The sequence below is a fragment of the Trichosurus vulpecula genome, chromosome 8, assembly GCF_011100635.1.
Source record: "Trichosurus vulpecula isolate mTriVul1 chromosome 8, mTriVul1.pri, whole genome shotgun sequence".
Taxonomy (NCBI): Eukaryota; Metazoa; Chordata; class Mammalia; order Diprotodontia; family Phalangeridae; genus Trichosurus; species Trichosurus vulpecula.
Genome location: NC_050580.1, coordinates 234,875,070 through 234,889,274, shown reverse-complemented (window position 1 = coordinate 234,889,274; position 14,205 = coordinate 234,875,070). Strand labels below are relative to the sequence as shown.

The 14,205-nt window shown below is 40.4% G+C and overlaps 1 protein-coding gene across 1 annotated transcript in view; it reads right to left on the bottom strand.

Annotated features, from left to right (window-relative positions):
* The window catches only part of ADCK1 (aarF domain containing kinase 1), a 179,651-nt gene that overhangs the window by 62,939 nt on the left and 102,507 nt on the right, over nucleotides 1–14,205 (bottom strand). The window contains exon 5 of the mRNA XM_036735669.1: nucleotides 3,136–3,294. Coding sequence (XP_036591564.1) covers nucleotides 3,136–3,294 — 159 coding nt within the window. The remainder of the gene's footprint in view (nucleotides 1–3,135; nucleotides 3,295–14,205) is intronic.

The following is a 14,205-nucleotide window of genomic DNA, read 5'->3' as shown; positions in this document are numbered from 1 at the left end:
TTGGGAGTCTATTTGCCAAGACAAACCCAGGGCCTATATGAACATAACTATGAAACACTTTTCACGCGAATAAAATCAGATCTAAATAAATGGAGAAATATCAGTTGCTCATGGTTAGGCCGAGCTAATATAATAAAAATGACAATTCTACCTAAATTAATTTATCTATTCAGTGCCATACCAATCGAACTACCAAAAAATTTTTTTACTAAGCTGGACAAAATAATAACAATATTCATTTGGAAAAACAAGAGGTCTAGAGTATCTAGGATATTAATGAAAAGACATGCTAGAGATGGTGGTTTAGCCACACCAGATATTAAACTGTACTACAGAGCAGCAGTCATCAAAACTGCCTGGTACTGGTTAAGAAACAGGGGTGTGGATCAGTGGAATAGGATAGGTACACAAGTGGGTGAAATCAACAAGTTTAGCAATCTACTCTTTGATAAACCCAAAGAGGCCAGTTTCTGGGCTAATAATTCACTATTTCACAAAAACTGTTGGGAAAATTGGAAAATGGTAGGGCAAAAACTGGGCATAGACCAATATCTTACACCATATACCAAAATAAAGTCAAAATGGGTTCATGATTTAGGAGTAAAAGTTGATACTCTAAGTAATTTGGGAAAGCAAGGAATAGTTTACTTATCAGATTTGTGGAAAAGTAAAGAATTCATGACCCAACAAGAGATAGAGAGCATTACAAAATGCAAAATGGAGAATTTTGATTATGTCAAATTGAAATGTTTTTGTACAAAAAAAGCCAATGCAACAAGAATTAGGAGGGAAGCAGAAAATTGGGAGAAAATCTTTGCAACTAGTATCTCTGATAAAGGCCTCACCTCTAAAATATACAGGGAGCTGAGCCAAATATATAGGAATACAAGCCATTCCCCAATTGAGAAATGGTCAAAGGATATGAACAGGCAGTTTTCAGAGGAAGAAATTAAAGCTATCTACAGGCATATGGAAAAATGCTCTGGATCGCTGCTGATTAGAGAAATGCAAATCAAAACAACTCTTAGATACCACATCTCTCCTGTCAGATTGGCTAAAATAACAAATCAGGAGAATGATAAATGCTGGAAAGGATGTGGGGAAATTGGAACATTGTTGCATTGCTGGTGGAGTTGTGAGCTGATCCAGCCATTTTGGAGGGCGGTGTGGAACTATGCCCAAAGGGCTATAGAAATGTTCATACCCTTTGACCCAGCAATACCACTTCTAGGGTTGTATCCCAAAGAAATCACGCAAGCGGGAAAAGGACCCATATGTACAAGAATATTTACAGCAGCTCTTTTTGTGGTAGCTAAGAATTGGAAATCAAAGGGATGCCCATCAATTGGGGAATGGCTGAACAAGCTGTGGTATATGAAGGTGATGGAATACTATTGTGCCATAAGAAATGGGGATGATGCAGACTTCATAACAACCTGGAAAAACCTACACGACATAATGCTGAGTGAGCGGAGCAGAGCCAGGAGAACGTTGTGCACAGCCACAGATATGTGGATTCCGTGAGGACCAACCCTGACATACTGAGCTTTTCTCAGCAACCTAAGGGGCAAGGACAACTCCAGGGGACTCACGATGGAGAATGCTATCTTCATCCAGACAAAGAACTGCGAAGTTTGAATACAGACTGAGGCACACTACATGCTCGCCTTTTCTGCTTCTCTTTTGTTTTTGTTTTTGGGGTTTGTTTTTTTTTTGGTTCTGTTTCTTCTTTCTCATGATTCATTCCATTGGTCAAAATTCTTCTCCACGACTTGACTAGTGCATAAATCAATTCAATGCAAAGTCAAAAAAAAAAATCTAATGCCTTCTGCAGTCTGCTTCATAAATATCTTCTATAGTCCAATTTATGTACACATTGTCTCTCCTATTAGAATATAAGCTCCTTGGGGGCAGTAGTTGTTTTTTGCGTTTTTATACTTATGCTTTGCATCTAGCTAACTTAGCAAGGTGCCTGACACAGTAGTCATTAATAAAATTTAAATAAAAAAATTTTAAATAAATAATAAATCAAAATAAATAACATATTTATTAAATTTGTGAAGCCATTTAGATAAATAAATTATAAACTAATGCATTAATAAAATCAAATAAATTACAATTAAATTAAAGCATTAATAAAATGTTTGTTGCTGGATGGATGAATTGGGTTCTTCCTCTCCAGAGGTCTTCAAGTAGAAACTGGATGCCCACTGATCAAGAATGTTGTAGGGAGGATTCTTAATCAGGAACAGATTACACTAGGTGATCTCTGACAGTCCCTTTAAATTCTGAGATTTTATGATTTCTGATAAATTAAAATAACCTTCTTGAGGGAAATGTACTGGGTTTGGAGGGAAGGGGGAAAGAATTGTCCACATTCCCCGTTCCTGGAATGTTGCCTTGGCATAGTAAGTGTTTTAATGAATATTGTATCGAACTGAACTATACATATGTATACATATATACAATTTTATATATATATAATATATATAGATAGACACAAAAGATAAATTAGGTGCTGATTCCTTAAATAAGGTTACTTTTGATAATAATTTCTTTAAGTATATCAATTTATGCTTCATTTTTTTTTTACCAGAACATACTCACAATTATTACAACTCCAGTAAATATCCTCTTTGGATGTCTAATACAAGCTTTAGCATATACCTAACCTTAATTTCCTTCTTTCTTCCCTCCATCTTTGCTGCTATGTCAGGCCCTGACTGTGACTGGCATTAACTTTACATCTTATTACAGTTCTAAAAGGCTTCCAAAAGAAAATTCTGTCCACATCCAGAAAAGGAACTGATGGTGTCTGAATGCAGATTGTGGCATACTATTTTTACCTTCTTTGGGTTTTCTTTTGTTTTGCTTCTTCTTATACAACATGAGTAATGTGGAAATACGTTATACATGATTGAACATGTATAACCTATATCTGATTGCTTACTGTCTTGAGGAGGAGGAAGGGAGGGAATAAATGTGCAACTCAATCTTTCAAAAAATCAATGCTGAAAATTGTTTTTACATGTAATTGGAAAAAATACTATTAAATAAAAACAAACAAAAAATACCTACCATCTTATTTACCAGTAAACCTATATGATTGGAAAGAGAAAGAAAAAAGATTCTCACCTCCATCAGCAGAATGTCCTTGGAGCTCTGGGCTTGTACCTTAGGGTGCTGGACCTTCACCGCCACAGTTCTTCCATCATACAGCACAGCCTTGTGGACCTGGGCAAGGGAGGCAGCCCCGAGAGGGGTGTCCTCAAAACTCTGAAATAGGTCCTGGATCTGTCCAGAAGGTAGAAAGAAGGATGAAAAGAGTGAAAGGGTGACCCAATTCAATCTGCATAAGCATTCTAAAAGAAAGGAATTATTAACAATAACTCTCCTTGGCCCATAGGCATTATCTGTGGCCACACAGGATCCCCTGGGTCTCTCCAATAACACAGGCATCTTTCTGGGAGACATTTGGGGCGAGAGACAAAGGAGGGGCCAGCTCTTTATCATCCGTATATCAACGACCCCTGGGCTCCACTCCCACCTCACCGACATTTCAAACTGGATGTCCCATTAACAACTCAAGCTTAACACATAATTATCTTTCTCTAAAAACTCATTCCTCTACTGAATTTTCCTGTTACTGCCAAAGGCACCACCTTCCACTCACCCAGGCTCACACGCTTGGTATCGGTTTTGCCTCCTCACTCACGCTCATCCCACATTCTGATCCATTGCCACATCTTGTCATTTCTACTTTCACAACATACACAGCCTCTAATTCAGGCCCTCATCCCCTCCTGCACAGATTATAGCAATGTCTCTCGCTAAGCTACCTCGCCTCAAGCTTTTCCTGACTCCCCGCCCCACCCCCTCATTCTTCACACAGCCAAAGCGATGCCTTTAGGATCAAATATAACGATTTCTGTTTGGCATTTGATATTTTTTCACCATCTGGCCCCTTCCTATCTTTCCAGTGTTCCTGCATATGACTCCCCCTCCACGCACTCCAGATCTGACCATATTGACCTGTTTGCTGTTCCTCACCCATGATGCTATAATGCTCTGCACTGGCTGTCCCCCATGCTGTAATGCATTCTCCCATTTGGAATCCAGGGTTTCCTTCAAGATTCACGAAACAGCACCTTCTGCAGGAAGCCTTTCCTAGTGCCCTCTTCTCCACAATCTGCACTCATTTTGTATGTATGCATATATTTAGATATGTGTGTGTGTGCATACACACATTATATATGTTCTGTGTATATGTGTGTGTGTATATATATATTCTATACACATAAATATATGTGCGTGTTTTGTCATTGTTTAGTCGTTTTAAGTCGCGTCTGACTCTTTGGGACTAATGTTGGAGTTTTCTTCATGAAGATACTAGAGGGCTCCCCCATTTCCTTCTCCAGTCATTTTCCAGATGAGGAAGCCAAGGCAAGCTGGGTTGAGTGACTTGTCCAGGATTACACAGCTAGTAAGTGTCTGAGGGCAGATTTGAACTCAGGTCTTCCTTACTCCAGGCCCGGCACTCTATCCCCTAGCTGCTTATATGTGTGTGTATAAAAAGGAAACAGGTACATGCTGCTTAAAACTCCATTAGAATGTAAGTTCCTTATGTGTGTGTAGCACCCATACCAGATTGCATGCTGTCTTGGGGAGGGAGAGAAAATTTAAATCTTATGGAAGTAAATGTTGAAAACTGAAAATAAATTAACAAAAAAATAAAGAATGTAAGTTCCTTGAAGGCTGATATTGCTTCACTTTTGTCTTTGCATCCCTAGTGCTCAGCACAGTTGCTGGTTAACTGTAGGTGCTAAATAAATGTTGGGTGGCTAGGAAGCACAGTGGGTAGATTCAGGAAGACCTCAATTAAAACCTGGCCTCAGACACTTACTAGCTGTATGACCCTGGGCAAGTCACTTAACCTCGTTTGCCTCAGTTTCCTCATCGGTAAAATAAATTAGAGAAAGAAATAGCAAACCACTCCATAATCTTTGCCAAGAAAACCCCAAATAAGGGTCAGACGTGACTGAAACGACTGAACAACAAATAAATGCTTGTTTTCTAAACTAGTTTTATGCGTTTTATGGTTTATATGCAAAAGAAAAATTGTTTCTGGATTACCCAGAACTGTGTATTATCTCATCATATGAGCGATTTATCATTATCTATCGTTTCATGATATTAGCCCCCCTCTCCTTAGTAACGTGATAATTAAGTGATGATGGTATGTGTGGCCTTGGATAATAATCAAACAGGATGAATTATAGCTCCGCTAGGCTGGAGAACTCTGAAATCCCAGGCCCTGGGCCTAGAATACACATGTCATCTCCCTTGTCTAAGAAGCAGCCTTGGAGAATGCATGTGGCCCCATCATCCCTGCTCCAAGGCTCAGCCCATCTTACGGAGAGTTCTGGGCTAAGAGCCAAGAGGCTCCATTTTGTTTCTTATCTGTAACCTTGACTCACTGAACATCCTCAGCTAAACCTCTTGTGTCCGTGTCCTGGTTTCTTTCTCTGGAGAGCGGATGCTCTTTGATCTCCCATCCTCTGCTCCCTCTGATATACTTGTAGGAGAAAGACGACATTATAAAAGTAGAGAAATTACTAAAGAGATCTTTTTTACTGATTTGAGTAAAAAGAACATTTGATAAGGAGTCGACAAAACTCCGGGTTTCTGGCCATAGTCCTCCGACCATGGAACAAACCACTCAACCTCTCTAAGCTTCTACTTCTTCATTTATAGGATAAGGGGATAGGTTTAGACAGTTTCTAATGTCCCTCTCATTCTATGATTCCATGAATATAGTATGTAGTAGGCAGGCCCAACTCAGGCCCATTACCTGCTAGTTTAGGTTTGATACTAGAACAAAATGAGACACTCGTAGGCTGTTCAAGAGTTAACAAAATGAGCACAGAAAGGGTATTCAAGAAGGATACTGCCCTTAGGCTGGGTGGACTCACCCCTCCCTTTACCCCTCCTCTTGACTACATACAGAAAGCTATCTGGTCAGCAAGCCACAGTACGGTGAACCAAGAGGTCTTGGTACATCTGCCTAGTCCAAAGTGCCCTGCCTCCATGTTTTATGGGGCTTTAATGCCCTAAAGTGGCCAGAAAGTCACAGGAAGGTACATCAACAGAGCTTCAGTTTAGCTTCCTGCATCAATCAAGTTTTGGGAACAGCTTCCTTGCTTTTAAGAAAAGAAACAGGGGTTCAAATCTGGCCTCAGACACTTGACACATGTACTAGCTGTGTGACCTTGGGCAAGTCACTTAACCCCAATTGCCCTGCCAAAAAAACCAAAACAAAAAAAAAAAACCCCAAGAAAATAAACAGGCTAACCTATATGGGGTTAGCTAGGGGCAGCTGGGTGACACCATGGATAGAATGCCAGGCCTGGAGTCAGGAACTCATCTTCATGAGTTCAAATCGGGCCTCAGACATTTACTAGCTACTTGACCGTGGCTAAGTCACTTCACTCTGTTTGCCTCGGTTTCCTCATCTGTAAAATGAGCTGAAGAAGGAAATGGTGGACCACTCCAGTTATCTTTGCCAAGAAAACCCCAAATGGGGTCACGAAGAGTCAGACACGACTGAAAAACAACAGAACAAAAAAGAAACCTGGAAAAAAATAATAAAATCTACCTCGGGGACTGTTAATAAGCATCAAATGAGTTATTAAATGTAAAATTCCGTCGGACACGACTGAATCGACCCCAACAGCAACCTATACGATGAGGATGGAGAGGGGAAGTTATGAATCCTATTGCAAGATATAAACACCCCAAAAGAAAGGAAAGTGACCCCTTTAATCTCTCTTTGTTTCTGACTTCCCAGAGCTAGATCAGGCCAAAATTTCCGTCTCTTCAATCTTAACTCACTGAGGAAGAGAGCAATATTTAGAGTTATCCTAAGGTGTCCAATCCCTTCTTCCCCTCGCCCCGTATTGTTGCTGTCTCTATCCCTCCTCCGGCTGCAGGAACCTTATGCCCCTGTCATCCTGTCCCTTTGTTTTGCCAAGCCACACAGTTATTCCACTAATCTCTCCTCATAAATCATTCCCTTCAACCATTTCATCATTTTTTGTGGCTTTTGCTGAACTCCTTCCCATTTGTCAACATCTCACCAGGGAGGAAAGCTCCGGCAACGGCGGAAAAAGGCCGAGGATCTGCTGCTAGCAGGACAGGATGGCATTCCTCCATACAAAAGGGGATGGGTCCTGAAGCCAGACTTTGGGTGGCGCGCACACACACACACACACACACACACACACACACACACACACACATACACACGCGCGTGCTAATCCCTGCCTACAGTGGGAAGTGTGCTGGATTTGGAGTTAGAAAACCTAGATCCAAGTCTAAATTCTGTCATTTACTGGCTCCGCGACTTGCGTCTTACCCTCTCTGAACCTCAGTTTCTTCACCTAGAAAATGAGGGGTTTGGACTCGATGACTTCTAAGGTCCCTTTGCAGCTTTAAATCCATGGTTTAATGTTGTTTTCCAATCATTTTTTGGTACCGGGTTTATTGGGAGACGAGATGCGTTCCATCTTATCCACGTTCGAAGAACAGCAACTGACTTCTAAGGTTTTACAAAATATTTTCCCCATAACAACGCTGTGAGGTATATAGGGCAAATATTACCCTTGTTGAACAAATAATAATAAATAATAGCTAGCATTTATATAGCTCTTTAAGATTTGCAAAACTCTTTTCAAATATTATCTTATTTTATCCTGACGACAACCCTTGAAGGTAGGTGCTATTGTTATCCCATTTTACAGATAAGGAAACTGAGTCACTGGGAAGTTAAATGATTTGCCCAGGGACAGCAAGTATCTGAAGAAAGATTTCAACTTAGCTCTTTCTGACCCCAAGCCCAGTGCTCTATTCAGTGGGCCACCTAGCCACCGTAACAAAAATACCAGATGACGAAAGATGAGAAAACTAAGGGACAGGTTTAAATGACTTAGCAAGTTTCAGAACCAGAATTCAATCCCAGAGCTTCTGAGTTCAAGACTAGTGATTTCAGGGTTCACGGCTACAATCACCCTTTTTACCTGAGTATGCCTGGTAGCAAGGATTCTCACTGTAGGACCCAGGATTTGGGATAGGAGATCCTTTGGATCATCTCTTGGTACCTTACTCTAGTCACTGCTTTTCCATCAGAGAAGAACTAGATCCGGGCTTTCCTTTCAACAAGATAAAAGCCAATTTCTCAACTCATTTTGTCTCCCAGTCACCATCCCTCCATGCTGATGCCCACCAGCCTCTCATCTCAGGAAGAATAATTGGAGATTTGGAAGTCTCTAATAAAGTAAAAGCACTTCCAGTACCCTCTATCAGTTCATAGTTCCTGAGCCTTTAAGAAGAATCTTCCTATGAACAGCATGGGAAACAGAGATGATCCCTTCTTGGGCCTCAGCAGAGAGGGGTAGAGTGCCCTGCTCCCCGACTCACTTCCCACCTTCAACAAGGAGAAAACACTGGGCAGGAACCAGTAGGACAACAGGACGAGACAATTCTAGAGGAGTTAAAAAAAAAAGGAAAGGAGTATCACCGATCTAAAAGAGCCCTAGAAGGCTATCTAAATCCAACCCCTTTATTTTGCAGATGAGGAACCTGAGGCCCAGGAAAGTAGTGACTTACCTAACGTCTCACAGATAGATAAGCATAAAGAGGCAAGATTGGAACGCAGTACTCTGACTCTAGAGGCATCACTGAGGTGGTCAAGGAGGCAGCTTGGTAGAAGAGAGCACTAGATTTATACTTAGAGGAACTGGGTTCAAATCTTGGCTCTGCCACTCAGTACATGTGTTTTCAATTGTGTCTGGCTCTTTGTGACCCCATTTGGGGTTTTTTTGGCAAAGATAACTGGAGTGGTCCGCCATTTCCTTTTCCAGCCCATTTTCCAGATGAGGAAACTGAGGCAGAGTTAAGTGACTTATCCAGGGTCACATAGCTAGTAAGTGTCTGAGGCCAGATTTGAACTCAGGAAGATAAATCTTCTGGACTCCAGGCCCAGCACTCTGGACTGTGGTGGGTACAGGAAATGCTGCCTATAGTACCTGTGTGACCTCGGGCAAATAATTTAACCTTTGCGGGCCTGAGTCTTCTCTCAGGAGAGGTGCTTGACCTAGACGACCTCTAAGGTTGAAAGCTAGCATCCGACGACTTCCGCAATGTCTTGGCTTTTCCCATTATACAAGCTGTCCCAACCCAACAAAAAAATATTTTCTCAGCCAGTACTGGATCCCAGGGAGAATGCATTGTGGGGCAAGGTACAAGAAGGGGTTTCCAGCATGTATTGTACTGATTCCTCACCTCCTGGCAGCTGTTCTCAGATCTGTAAAACCTGAGAGGAAAGGGACCTCAGAGATCTCCATTCCTCATTTCCTAGTGTATTGGTAATTAAGGTAGGAAGTGCATTGGTAATTAAGGTGGGACTTTCTTAGGGGTTTTCTCTTTTAGAATGCTAAAGTAATCAAGTGCCTTTGATTAAGTCTTACTAAGTGCAAAGCCCCAGGTCCACACCCTTTTGCTGATTAGATAGGAAACCTTTGGGCCCCTAAGAAGGGTATATAAACTCAGAGGTTAGCATTTTGTTTGGGGCTTTCGCTCACTGGAAGCATTGATGTGGAGATTCTGGGTAGCCACTGGAGTTCCCTGGCTTTGAAGAAAATCCAGATGTTGGTGCTTCTCTTTTTGGTAACTATGTATGTGACATCTTGATTAGACAAAGCCTGTCTGTTGAATTGTGTTATTTGATCTGTTATACTTTCTGTTTGTAATTTCTATTTGTATTTGCTCTGAAGTACACTGTGCTGGCTTTTCCCCCTGAACTAAGTGAATGATATATGTAGGTTTGATTAAAGTGAGATTGTTAACCCCTTAAAGTTGCTTTCCTTAGAAAAGCAGACCAAAGAACCTGTGCTGGCAGCTCTTGTTATTGTTATTGTAGGGTCTTACACGGCAAGCCACAGTATTGTTACACCTAGAGGCTACACTCAGAAGTGTGAATCCTTCAAGATGGAAGGGACCCCATCCAATTTCCCCCGGTCTGGAGAAATAAATCCCCCTGTGTCTGCAGAACATCAGCCAAACAAGCTCAGAGGGGTCCACCAAATGAACAAAGTTGCAAAGCCTCCTCCTAAAGCCAAGGAGGCATTTTAGGATAGTACAGGAAGGGCCAGCCAGGTTGCAAATCAGAGTCTGCACACAGGCAGGTGCTGGAGATAGGATCATTTCTCTAGCTCACATCCAGCAGAGAATGGCAGTTCAAACAGGGAGGCTCCACGGAATAGCAGGACAAGAGCACAGGCTCAGAACTGGAACACCTGACAATGAGTCCTGGTTCCACTATTAGGAATCTTGGGCAAAGTCATTCAACCTCTCATCTGTAAAATCAGGATCCTGACCACCTACCTCACCTGATAAGTATTGCAAAGATCAAAATGAAATAATGTGTAAATAGGGTGTTTTGTTTCCATAAATACCATATAAATTTGTATTATTGTTAAAATCTTAATATAATGTTTTATATAATGAAATATAATGTCACTTTTGTTGCTGTCCAGTCACAGTCATGTCTGACTTTTCTTGGCAGAGATACTGGAGTAGTATGCCATTTCCTTCTCCAGCTCACTTTATGGATGAGGAAACTGAGGCACATAGGATTAATTGACTTGCCCAGGATCACACTGCTAATAAGTATCTGAGCTCAAATTTGAACTCTGGTCTTTCTGATTCCAGGCCTGGCACTCTAACCACTGCCACCTAGCTGCCCTGTATAATATATTCCCATATATTATAATAAACTAGATGCACTATGTTGTAAGGCAAATAGAGTTGGCCTCAGAGTCTCAGAGAACTCAGGTTCAAGTTCTGCCTCTGACCCATTCTGGCTGCGTGACCCTGGGCAAGTCACTTAACCTTGTCCTAAACAACTCTAAGACTATAAATTGCAGAAAAGGTGTAAGCTGCATTGGTATATGATAGTTTGCACATAAGGAATTGCCTTTAACTATGAAACTTCTTCATTTCTCTCGGGCCTACAATCAAGACTTCTCCATCTCTTCCCTTTCCCTTTTCAGCTTCTTTGGATGTGTTCTCTTCTCCATTGAAACCTAAGCTTCTTGAGGGCAGGGATTGTTTTTCCTTTTTGCTAATATTTGTATTCCCAATCATTAGCACAATGACCAGCACATAGGAAGCATTCAATTAATGTTGGTTGACTGACGGTCTGAAATCACAGGTCCGATACACATAATTTTTATTAAACATTCATTTTTTTTGAGTTCCAAATTCTCTCCTTCCCTTCAGAAAAGGCAAGCAATATCATATCCATTAAACATGTAACATATAAATTTTAAAAATTAATTAGAATGATGAGGGTGTACTAGGAACTACCCACAGAGGGGCAGTTAAAAAGTAGGAAGAGGACTGAACTGGAAATCCTGTAGGATTATGGGATTATAGACATAGAGGTAAAAGGTACCCTTGGAGTCCTCTAGTCAAATTTCTGTATTTTATTTTTTAATCTTCTTTAAAAATTGATTTCAAGAGAGGAGATTCTAGGAAGGTGGTGAAGCAGGTCAGAAAATTCCAAGCTCTCCAGATTTCCCCCAGAAACAAAACAAAATAGAGCCTCAGGATGAACATAGAGTGGTAAAAAATAAATAAGACTAGGGGCAGAACAGTGATCCTCCTGGGAACAATCAGAGACAATCTGAAGAAAAATCCCAGGATGAGGTTTGATCCCTATGAAGAATAAAGACTTCCAGGCTAGTTCCACTTAAACAAGAAAAAACCTGAGGTTAGCTGGGTTGGGAGGCTGCCTCGGCCCTAGCCTTCCAGACAGTAAGGGGAGTTGGGTATCTGAGCCAAAGGAGATTGAGGGCACCTCTGCTGACAACGAACATCAGATCCAGCTGTGCTGTGGAGAATCGGCAGGGGTGAGGAGTGCCCAGTGAGTGCAGAAGCAGCAGGGCAGGGACAAAGCTGGCTCTGGGCACTTACAGGAGGCTGGAGCTCTTGGTTTTGGTTCCAGGCCAGAGGGGAGAACTAAAGAAGGATCTGAGGCCAGAGGCGCCCCATCCCTCCCCGCCCCACACACACACCTATACCCCAGGACAAGAGGTGATTACAAAAAATAAGCTGCTACAAATAAAGAAAAAATGAGTAGGCAAAGGAGAAAGAATCTAACCACAGAAAGTTACTATGGGAAAAGAGAAAACTGGGCTCCATCAGAGGAGAATACTAAAGCAAAGAAACCCTCTCCTACCCCAAAGAGTAACACCAAATGGTCACCTGTCCAAAAAGAATTCACAGAAAAACTTTAAAAAGACTTTAAAAATCAAATGAGGGAGATTGAGGAAAAACTAAAAAAAAAAAAAAAAAAAGGAACAATCCAAGAAAATCAAGAAGATTATGAAAAGAAAGTCAACCAACTAGAAAAGGAGATCCAGAATATTGAGGAAGAAAATGACTCCTTGAAAATCATATTTGGGTAAGAGGAAGCCAGCAAAGTCATGAGACCAAGAAATAATAAAATATAAATATAAATATAAAGAATGAAAAAACTGAAGAGAATGTGAAACATCTCATGAGAAAAACAACTGATATGGAGAACAGATCAAGAAGAGAAAACATAAGAATGAGCAAACTACCTAAAAGCTATGATCAAAGAAAGAATCTTGATACAATAATACAAGAAATAATTAAAGAAAACTGTCCTGAAGCATTAGAACAAGAGGGGAAAGTAGAAATAGGAAAAATCCACCAACCACTACCTGAAAGAGATCCTACAAGGAAAACCCACAGGAATATCATAGATAAATTCTGAAACCCCCAGCTCAAGGATAAAACATTACAAGCAACGAGAAAAAAAAATTTAAAATGGCATGGCCACAATTAGAATCACACAAGACCTAGGAGCAGTCACACTAAAAGATAGCAGATCTTAGAACACTATATATGGAAGAGCAAAAAAACTAGGGTTCTGGCTGAAAATGTCATACCCAGCAAATCTAAACATAATCCTGAATGAAAAAATGGATATTTAATAAATCGTCAGACTTTCAGGATTTTGTTAAAAAAAAAAAACCTGAACTTCATAGAAGATGTGAGATATAAGATCCAAGAAAAATATAAGGTACATATCAAAGACTAATTACAAAGGATTCAGTAAGGACAGACTTTACCTTTTATATGAGGAAATGTAAAATGTATGTCTAAGATTATTATTAGTAATTGTCTAGTTTGTAAGAAAGATTGGGGTAGACCTGAGTATGATATGACCTTTAAAAGTAAAACCATTTAGGAATAACTAAAAAGAATAATTATCTATTAGATGGGGGAGGAGGGCTGGTAGTTCTGGAGACCTACTTTCATGGGGAATGGGTTCAAGAGGGAACAATACATACATACATATGTATGTATGTATAAAAGTCTTCTAAATTCAGGAAGAAATAAAATGCTAAGAATCTAAGGGAGGGATCTTTAGAGGGAAGGGTGAAGGTATAGGACAAAAGGGGGTATAGAAGGGTGCTTAGATTACCAGGAATGGAAGAATAAGGGAGGGATCTTTGGAGGCGGGGTGGGTAGATCAACTAGTAGGAGGGCAAGGTAGCAGGTAGAAGTAAAGTAGAGGAGTCAGGAGGGATAGGAAATAAGAGATATGCACAAACATAAATACAGATCAGGTACAGAATTTGTTAGGGAAAAAGGAGTAGGGGTGGTAATCATAATCTCAGACAAAGTTAAGGCTAAAGCAGATTTAATCAAAAGAGGAAAATAGGGAAACTATGCTATGTGTCAGCTATATTCATCACTGTTGTTTTGGACTATTGAAAATAACTAGACAGTATATGGCTGGAATATTGCTATGATGTAGGAAATGATGAGTCAGCAGACTTGGAAAAATATGGAAAGACTCGGACTTATGAAGAAAGAGGTTATCCACCCTCAGAGAAACAGAGGACAAATAAGTATAGTATGGTCTTATATAGATACATATATGAGTATATGTGAATATGATTATAGATATCTAAGTATATGTATGTGTATATATGAGTATATGTATGGATGGGTATATGTATGTATATATTTTTGTGTGTATGTGTCTATATATGTATGTGGATGTGCATGTATGTATGTTTGTGTGTATAAATATATGCATTCATAATTGTA